Genomic DNA, 10,401 nt, shown 5'->3' with positions numbered 1-10,401 from the left:
AATCAACAAACCAAACGGACTATTTATATTCAATGTGTTAATTGTAATTATGTGGTTACATGCATATTAATAATATAATACAAAACTACGTGTGCACTTGTGTATATTGCAATCTCGTCCTTGCATAAACTCTCTTTGACCATGATTTATTAAAATCATTTTGACCTAGTACTAGCATTTTGGGTGTATCTCAAACCGCAAGTTGCAAAGGTTGAATAACAAAATTAGGGCATCATATGTTTATACATATATATTAGTAAATACAAAAAAAAAAAAATTAAATAACTTCCACAAATAATATATTATTAGCATATAAAAAGAAGTCTTTAAGAAAAAAAAAATTGAAATTATTAGCATCTTAAACAAATTCCTCAATATTATTAGCATATAAAATTAAAGAGGGTATTTTCGGAATAAAATTTATTCCTGATGGTATCATTCCTAATCCCACATTCCCCCTTGGTATTACAATTCAGGGTTGTTAAGGAATTGATTCCTTATTAAGAGGTGGGACCCACACCCATTTCAATTTCATCATGTGTAAGTAAACGCTGGAATTCTCCTCTGCCGGAATCATTTCCTCATTTTTCAATTTCATTCCATGTAAGTAAACGTGCCCTTAGTGTTATTGTATTTTGGGACTGTTTTGGGCTCTTTCTTTAGGTTTACCCCCTTTGGAATCATTAATGAAGCATATCATTAAGGCTATTAATTCTAACAAAACAAAAAAAAACAATGACACGTGTTGTTGTGTAATGTTTTTTTTTATGTTTTTTTAGGGTGCGGCTATTTCCACCCCACTAAATACTCAGTTTACCCCACGTTTTATTTTTTACCATTAACGTTCCAATTCTGCCTTTAACATTGTGAGAAAATCTGGTTTTTATTTTCTTTCTTTTATTTTTCTCAATCTGATAAAATCTATATGTTCTCCTCGATCTCTTTCTTGAGTTTCTTCTTTATGATTATGAATATATATATATATATATATGAAAGACTACATTTGAAGCCATAAATAAAATTAAAATAAGAACAAACAATCCCACCACACTGTATAACCACCTTGTTGAAGATTGAAGTGATTCTCAAATGTCTCAAATCTGATTTGAAAGATGTAAAGAATTGTTTTTTTTTCGATGTAAAAATGTAGAGAATTGTTATTGTTTGGATTTTATAAATTTTAGTTTAATATTATATTTTCACAAAAATTATTGATAGTGGGGTTAGTATTAGAATATTTAGTTTAAAATTGAAATATGGGATGAACAAATATTTGGTGGGGTGGCAATAGCCGCACCTTTTTTTTATCGGGTAAATAACTCAAATGCTACGATTAGTCTTTCATAAATTGAACTCACAACCCCCAATCTCTACTTATTAAGAGAAGACTATGCTAGATGTGCATTAATGTGTAATTTTATTTCAGATTATGGCTACATAGCCAATATGGTGTCCGACATTCTGTTTGTGAAATGTCCAAGGAACTTGCATTCATTGCAGGGCACATCAAGCAATCCAATTCAATACACACTTGAACCAATTTACCCAATGTACAAAACCAGTTTAATCTCTGTATCAAGTTAGTTTACATTGGTGCATCGGTCTACTACTGAGAGAGCTTTCCCCATGGCAATGTCAAATGGATGGCTTGATGTAGCTTAGCTTATGAAAAGCAGAAAAGCATGGCATAAAGAGTCATTTGAACTGGAAACAAATATAAGTACATTATGTTTGTACCCCTGGGTGGGCTTCCCCTTTCCGGTCTGTTTGTATTAATCTAGGCTAGTTGCTCTTATTAATATAGTTCTCTATTTTAATCAAAAAAGAACTGGAAACAAATATAATTACATAACTACTGATGCTATAACTGAGAACAATCATCAATGACATTTCCAAACGTTTCTCCAAAAGTTAAAGAGCTATTATAAGCATGTACTGTACCCGAGATGCCTAGATGTAGATGCAGCTTATGGAAAGCATGACATAAGATTAAGAATCATTTGAACTTGCAACAGATATTAGCATGTAAATAAAGCTCTCACTGAGAACATACATTAATGCCAGCTCAATATTTCTAGAGAAGCTATGGGAGTATTGAAACTGAAAAAAGCAAAAGCAATTCAAGAAAAGCAGTGTTCATGGGCTGTTCTGAGAATACACATAATATAAGATCGATATTAGTTAATTTACACACCTGCCCACGAGAAGCAACAGATTGATCTCCAGGGAGACTTCTTTTTCTCCTTTTCTATTTTCAGACGACGAGCTGTAGGCCTATTTTCTTCTCTAATTGTATCTTTTGACAACTGAGAAGTCATAGATGTGAGTGAACATTGCAGCATTGTTTCCATAAATTCTTCCATATTTTCATTGAATACAATTTTATGCCCACAGCTCTGCACCATTATGTTCTTGCTGTTGCTGTCAAACCAGGCTTTGATGGAAGTGCAATCATTTGACATAAGATATGAAAGTGACCCACGTGATGCATAAAACATACCAATGAAACCACGAACCTTCAAACTAATAAGAGATTCATTGATGCATCCACTTATTGCAATACTCTGACAGCCAATTTCCAAAGTACAGTTTATGTAAGGATTTTCAGAATCCAAATTGTCAAGGACTGTGAAAACGGCACATGCAGCTATTCCTTTCCACCCAGTCATGGGATTTAAAGTGAAGGCTGCCGAGGAACTATTTACACTGCAGAACCATTCTGGAATTCCATATCTAGGAAATGTTTCCCTATAAAACACAGAGTGCTGACCAGAATATTTCTATACAAAAAAAAAACAAAAAGGAAATACAAATTAGTGACTATGATCATGAGAGAGAGAGAGAGAGAGAGAGAGAGAGAGAGAGAGAGACACCTGAAGGATTTCTCCTAACAGCGATGAGGTCTGGGGATGAAAGAGACTGCCTACAATAAGGTAGTACTTGAATCCCGCAACGCTTTGCCCCTGAATAAAGAAAATACGATGCGGAGACAAAAATGACCAAGAAGAGATAAGTGAGTAGGTCATCATGGTTTGGTAAATTATGAAGCGTTTGATGTGTAATGAAAATATATGTGAAGAAGAAAGACCTCATAGCATTCTAAATCTGAAGGCAGCAAACTAAGATGTTTTTTCAATGAAATGCTCGAGTCAATCTTGCAGCTACCATCCGCAGCCAACAGACTTACAGATGAACCCTTATTCTGCATAATTCTTGAAGCACGAGTCTCGCTTCTTGATGCTTGGACAAACTCTATAAAATCTCTTCTTTCGTATAGTAGACGAGCACCACTCATTTTAACCTCCACATAAGGACTATCAATTATAGTGTAAGCCTCGATGCTGCTACACTTATTGAAGGCATCCAACCTTGTTGAAAACCACAGATGTGGTATTATTATCCAATATCCAAGTGATCCAGTGAAAAGGAAGCCTTTAGCATTTACCTCGTGGTATACAGTTTGTTTGTAACCAGGACCTTCCATGGCATCAAAACAACAATCAAACTTGTGCCTGACTGTAAAACCAGAACTGGTATCAAAATTCTCATCAACTTCCAAACCGACATAGAAAGCACATCCCATCCATATCCTACTCTTATTAATCAAGTCCTTTAAAAGCGGGATTGTTATAGAAAAGTTTCTGCTCCTATATTTGAACCATTTTGGAATTTCACGAGCTCTAATTGATAAACCATATGCAGTTCTCACTGGTACACTAATCTCAACCTGTACCTACTTAGAGAGAGGGGGGGCTGGCTTAGAAACTGTAACTTATTAAGAATTGGCCAGTGTATAGAATTTAAGAGAGAAATATTTAAAGAGAAGGGTATACCTCATTAACCGTATGATATCTGTTCAGCCATGCTGCAAATTGTGATAATGACATGTGAATGGAACATATGGTTGATGTTGTGCGCTTGTTAACACAAACAACTTCTTTACTAGAAAAAAATACTTCATACTGATCAGAATCACTTTCAAGTGACATACAACCAGTTGCCCAAACCTCTTTCAAACTCAATGGAAGCTTTGGTAATGACTGCAACATGCTACAACCATCCAACTGAAGTTTTAGAAGCTTAGAAAGTCGGGAAATGCTTTCAGGTATGCTTGTAAAATTGTTTCCCCGTAAATTCAACTCCTTCAATGATGACATGTGGTCCAAATAATTAGGGAGGGCTCCATCAAACAGATTGCAGTAACTTAAATTCAATGACATTAAAGAACTAAAACCAGAGAATGAAGCAGGTGACAACACGCCTGTTCCAGGGGATACTTCTGGAAGATAGGGAAAGAGCAGCGATGTAGAAAGTTGACCATCGCACCCAACGCAGGATAACTCTTTAAGGTTTTTAAGATAAACAATGGATGATGGCATTTTCCTTATAGCAGTTCCACTTATATCCGACTCTTCAAGACATTCCACATTCCCAATGTTCTCAGGAATTTCAATAAGTTTAGAGCAGCCTGATAAAATGATTGTTTTAAGCCTTGTCAAACTTGAAATGACACTTGGAATTCTGAAAATATTTTTGCAATGAGCCATGTCCAACAATGTGACCAGTCAGACGCTCAAATGACACTGGGAATTCCTCTATACCACTCCTATCTAAATAAATTTCAGACAAGCAATTCATATCTCCCACAATTTCTGGAAATCTTTTGAGTCGCGCACAACCTGAAAGATTGAAAATTTCAAGAGATTCCAGACTGATGTCCCATGAAGTGATCTGAAGGCTTTTACAGTTTTTCATATTCAATAATCTAAGGCATCTGAGATTGCTAATAGATGGGTGAACCTTAGATAATTTTGTGCAACCTTCAAGAATCAGCTTTTCAAGATTTGGCACACCCGTGAAGTCTGGTGTCTCAATCAAACTTGCAGAGTCCTTCAAATCAATTGATTTTAACTTATCTACACACTGTTTAGAAAGAAAAACAAATAGAAAAAAAAAAAAAAAAACTATAAGCTCTTATGAAGTCTATTTACTAAAACCACAAATGCATGAGAAAATTGTTACCCTGAATCCCTTCCATAAGTGTTTGATATGGCTGCCACACAGATCTAGCTGAACAAGCTTCTCAGATGGGAAACCGGTTGGCAACAACTTTAAAGGATATCCATGCCATTCAAGAGCTCTTAACTCAGTAGATAGATAACTGAGGCCTAGAGGAAGGAGCACATTAGATATTCTAAGAAATCTCAGTTTTTTCATGTTTGACAAGGCATCACGTTTCAATTGCTCCTTCTGTTCTTGAGGCAAGCTAAGGACTATCCCCTGAACTGCATCTGATCCCTATTTACACATAATAAGCATAAAATAGATTACAAACTGTTAATTAGTGTAGGTAAAATAAAAATATGGAACTAGCACGTAATAATAATTAAATACAACTGCAGATATAAAATGAAGACTCTTTAACATTTAGGTTCATGTTTATTCCAACAGAACCATCTACACTTACCTCATGATACTTTAGTAAATCAAGCGCATCAGCGGATTCCCACAATCTACTACGATTCCCAGGTTTATTGAGACATTCCCCACGAACAAGTTCCCAACCCATTTCCTGAAGCAAATCATGCATCCACAATCTACTCCCTAATATAGTGATGAGGGATTTTCGAATGAGAGCAATTATACCAATGATTGGGTCAAAACCAAAACCCTCCAACAATATTGTCACCTCATCTCTGTCCTGCCCCTTGAAGAAACATGCAATATCAAGAAATATTTGCTTCTCCTTCTCATGCAGTCCATCGAAACTGATTCTCAGAGCAGACATAATATCTTTGTCAAGATTTTCTTGTATTCTACTAAAGGCACTGTCCCATTCTTGAAGGCTTAGACCACACAAGAAAGAACCCAAAACTTTAATAGCTAAAGGGAGGCCCTTACTATAATTTACAAAGTTATGGGATAACTCTATATAATCTTTTGGGGGATGATCATTCTTGAAGGCTTTCCAACTGAAAAGCTTAAAGGCATCATCACTTCTCAATTCCTTGACCTTGTAACATCTATCGACATGATGAGCAATCAACAATTGTTTGTCCCTGATTGTTATAATGATCCTACTCCCTCGACCAAACCAATTGTTGCTTCCAACCAATGCTCGCAATTGTTCTAACGTATCTACATCATCAAGAATGATGAGAACCTTTTTACGACAAAGTCTATGCCTTATCTCACTATCATGCACATCCATTCTTTTCAAGATACTGAAAAGAAGTTCTTTTGTTAATGCAACGATACCTTCTCTTGTAGAAATCTCTCTAACATTTTTCAGAAAGCATTTATCTCTAAATTGATCAGAGATTTTATCATAAAAGGCTTGTGCAAGAGTTGTCTTGCCAACCCCACCCATTCCCCATATACCTACAAATACAACATCATTCCCTTCATCTGTAGCTGAACATAGCTTCATTATTTCCTCCAAACCAAAGTTAATTCCTACAAGTCCAAGATCATCCGAATGAGGCTGTTGGATTGTGCTGCTCAGCTCATTTACTATCTTTCCCACAATCTCTTGGATAAACTTTGACTCATACCTGTGGAAAAAGAAGGGGAATACAAACTATCATCAGATTTGTTATTCATCTAACTAACTATCATCAGATTTGTTATTCATCTAATCATCATCAATTAGCAAATTTTACATACCTATTCTGTAAGTGAAATCCAGAGAGATTGGCCACTCGAGTCAAAGCAGCTCTCCACTTTTGCATCTTTTCTTTCTCCGAGTCATCCTTGAAGCGCTCTTCATGTACAACAAAGGCTTGTTCAAACCATCCAGTCTGTTTCCTTACATCACATGGATCTACATCATAGAATATCGGAAACACTCTCTGCCCCCTATCTTCCATGCACTCAACAATTGCAGTGAGTTCATCCAAACACCAAGTCAAAGAAGCATAGTTTCTTGAGATAACAACAAGCAAGATTCTGGAAACTAGAATTGCTTCCATGAGTTTTGATGAAATCGGTTGTCCTATGTCAAGCTCTTCATCGTCCCTAAAGGCGAAAATACCTTCTTGGTCTAGAGCTGCATATAGATGATCTGTAAAGCTCTTATGAGTATCCTCACCTCGAAAACTGAGAAAAATGTCATATGTCCATTGTGTGTTTGAAGAAGAGGCAAATGAGGAGGAGGGTAATTCAGTCCCCATGAATTAATGTATGTCTATTGAGCTCCCCGTTAATTTCCCAAGTAGAGAAGGAATTGGAACACAATGAAAATGAAGCAGCTATATAAGGTCAATTTTCTACTCATAATTTCAAAGAAAAACAAAATTTACTAATGAAGGAAGACGAAATATATTTTCTTAGAAGCATATAGCAGAGATTTGAGCATACCTATCATATCATTGTGGAGAGACACTCGCACAAAGGCCAGCTGGAATTCTCAATGGAACAAACCACAAAATAAGCAGGTTTGAATAGACCAAAACCCTTTGTCTCCCAACAACTGGATCAACGCAGTGAACTAAAACTGGAAGTGAAATGAGTAATCATATACCAAACATGCTAAAGACTGACATCCAATCCACAGAGTACAATTGACTGATAATTGAGGGACATATGAAGGGAACTTGAGACTTGAGAACTTATTAATCCTCCAAGTTCAGTAGCCAAAAAGCAAAGCCATCTAGCAGTCTAGCACAATACTCATTCATACTCAGTTCTCATGGTGTACATCTACCTTGAAACCCTCATAGCCACTTACGAATTCCTTCTTTCAGTCTTGCCTTGTACTTTAAATCCTGCTACGATCCTAATAAAAACATGTCACCAGAAACAACCGGTGCGACTCACATTAACAGAAAGAAAAAATGTGAGCTTTAAATAACTAGCCATTCAATTCCCACACAAAAGAATGTTTTTTTGCTCTCAGAACTCAGAATTGCAGCAAGCTGACTATTCGATCAATCACATAGTGAAATTAACAATCCCCGACGTCAATTGTGATGATTAGGCATTAGTTAATATATAAAACAAGTGTTGCATCATAGTGATCAGTTAATATTGTTCTCTGAAAATGAACCCCTTCTACTGCAAAACTTTTAACCATACTATATAGTGTGAACAGGTTGAATCCTTAATAATAAGGTGACTATAACCATTTAGACTGTCCGACAGATAATTGTTTCACTGGTAGTTATTGCATATACAGAGAATGGTTCTTTTGATTATTTTCTTTAAAACCAGAACTTATTGCAATAGTAGAAAAATGGAAGGAAATTTAGCAAAGAAATTAGGATGAGTTCAATTGTAATTTGCATGGTGCTCCTAAATCCTCATTGTCTGGAATCTTGTTGATCAGAGAAGAGAAATGGCTGCATATGTGGAGCTGAATCTTGATGTTTCCCGGTATACGGAATCAAAACAAAACAGCTTCTACAAAGTTCAGTTCTTTATTGTGTATTCTGAGAAAAACAACATTTTGTGATGATAACAAGATTAAGGGAATACATGTAGTTAATTAATCACATACCAGAAAAACAAAATTTACTGATGATAACAAGGAGATCAAGGAAATAAATATAGTTAACTTTTAAGTTAAAATTACATACCTGTCATATCGATCATATCATCCTGGAGAAACGATCGATGAAAGACAAGAACCCTCTTCGATGATTGATGGAGATCGATCGAAACGAAGAGAAACCCATATTTGTCTTCCGATGGTTTATTAATCTAGAATTAATGGAGAAAATGTGACCATTTTCATTCCCAAACAAAAAGAAAGACTTGTGCATCCTTATTGGAAGCAAAGGAACATGCAGGGCACTTACAGGCACTCTTTCTTTCTACTTTCTTCTGGTTGAAGATCTATTCATACGATTTCTCCAGCTGAATGAAGAAGAAGAGACCACGCATCACGGCTTTCTGCTCTTTTTCTTCCAGAACCATTTTTTCAACCTGCTACAGTCTAGGCTCTACTCTCTAGTACACCACTATTCCGAGCCATGCGCGCATCGTGTTGTCGAATTGGAGTGGCTTTGACATGACTCATTCAGAATGAAAGAACTTTTTTTTATTTTTTTTTTTATCCAATAACGTTAATAATAATCCTCTTTTCTGTTTCATGTTTCCTCCTTCTCCTTCGTCAAAGAGAATACTCAAAGAAAACCAGAGAGATCTCAAAGAGAAGACGACTCAGAGAGATCTCTCCTCCTCGACGCGTCAACTCCTTAGCTTTCCCTCCCTCATCTTGCATTTGCGAGTGAAGTTATGTCTTACAATCATGTCAGATCTCCAGAACCCAACACCAAGTCAAAACCTTCACGTTCAGGTTCAGGTGCATTCAAGCTCTACCAATTTGATGTCCATATCTTGTTCACTTTTATCCTTCTCTTTGTCTTCTAATTGTTCTATCTAGTGGCGGATCTAAGATTTCAATCTTGGTTGGGCTTGAACTTCCTAACCAAGAATAAAAAAAGTGGAGAATCTCGACGGTGCGAGAGAAATTTATTAATTGAAAGAAAATGATACACCTAGTCAGGGGGGACATAATGAGCCTTACCCCTCCGATGCATATGCAAAACTATAGTAGAAACTAAATAATTAAAATAAACGTGCAATGCAATACAATACGATAACATAAACTAATTAAATCTAACTCTACGAGTTGATGAAGCTTCAAACTCTTCAATCACCTCCTCATTGGTAACAGATTCAGCGTACTCTTTCTCAATGTGGAGGACCATACAATCACCAAGATACTCATCTCCCATTTTGCTTCTAAGTTTATTCTTAATGATGTTCATAACTGAAAATGCCCTTTCAATGGTAGCGGTAGAGACAAAAATAGTCAAAACTAAACAAATCAATCTATAAAGCATAGGGAAAAACTCAGACTTCCTTGTTCGAACCAAGGTGCAGCACAAGTCAGAAATGGACTCCATATTTTTGAATTTAGGATCACTACGCATATCTTTCTCATAAAATGCACACTCTAACACCTATTGATTAAAAGACAATGTTTATATTAGACACACTGCTATATTCTTCTCAAAATCAAAAAATAAAAAACTACTGCTATATTAGACAAAAACAGTAGCATTAATCAGCAGAAATGCAACATCAATACTTCAATATGCATTAATCAGCAATATCAAACCCATAGTTCATTCAAAATCAGTAGGCATGCTTTATACTTCATAAATAAAAAACAAAGTAAGAGAAACAAACCTAAGAGCGGAGAACCAGTGAAAATAACGGGAATCCATCAATCCAACCAAGTTTTTACTGCATAGCTCTGCCCAAAACTCTAAGTCATCGTCAAATTTCTGAAAATTAGATACAAATTGTCAAATTTGGGGAAAATTGTACACAGTACATTAAAGACTAAACACTACCAGAAGAAAGACTTTAGCCGAACGAAAAAAAAAAAAA

At 35.9% G+C, this 10,401-nt stretch overlaps 1 protein-coding gene across 1 annotated transcript; it reads right to left on the bottom strand.

Annotated features, from left to right (window-relative positions):
• Window positions 1-2,083: 2,083 nt before the first annotated feature.
• LOC101291783 (TMV resistance protein N-like) lies at window positions 2,084-7,172 on the bottom strand. Its single transcript, XM_004309847.1, has 10 exons — window positions 6,667-7,172; window positions 5,468-6,554; window positions 5,023-5,298; window positions 4,821-4,923; window positions 4,563-4,679; window positions 3,834-4,468; window positions 3,188-3,733; window positions 2,874-2,963; window positions 2,195-2,780; window positions 2,084-2,100 (listed from the first exon to the last, which is right to left on the bottom strand). Exons 1-10 carry the CDS (start codon window positions 7,170-7,172, stop codon window positions 2,084-2,086), a joined length of 3,963 nt encoding a protein of 1,320 aa, XP_004309895.1.
• Between the last annotated feature and the right edge of the window lie 3,229 nt (window positions 7,173-10,401).

This window comes from Fragaria vesca, unplaced genomic scaffold (assembly GCF_000184155.1).
Source record: "Fragaria vesca subsp. vesca unplaced genomic scaffold, FraVesHawaii_1.0 scf0513126, whole genome shotgun sequence".
In the NCBI taxonomy this organism is placed as follows: domain Eukaryota; kingdom Viridiplantae; phylum Streptophyta; class Magnoliopsida; order Rosales; family Rosaceae; genus Fragaria; species Fragaria vesca.
The sequence above is the reverse complement of the archived record's forward strand: the minus strand, read 5'-3'. Positions and strand labels throughout refer to the sequence as shown.

Coding starts and splice junctions, on each gene's coding strand:
- LOC101291783 (XM_004309847.1), bottom strand. CDS start 7,172: ATGGGGACTGAATTACCCTCCTCCTCATTTGCCTCTTCTTCAAACACA. Junction 3,734..3,833: donor GATATCATACGGTTAATGAG/GTATACCCTTCT, acceptor CTCTCTAAGTAG/GTACAGGTTGAGATTAGTGT. Junction 2,781..2,873: donor TGTTAGGAGAAATCCTTCAG/GTGTCTCTCTCT, acceptor TTTTTTGTATAG/AAATATTCTGGTCAGCACTC.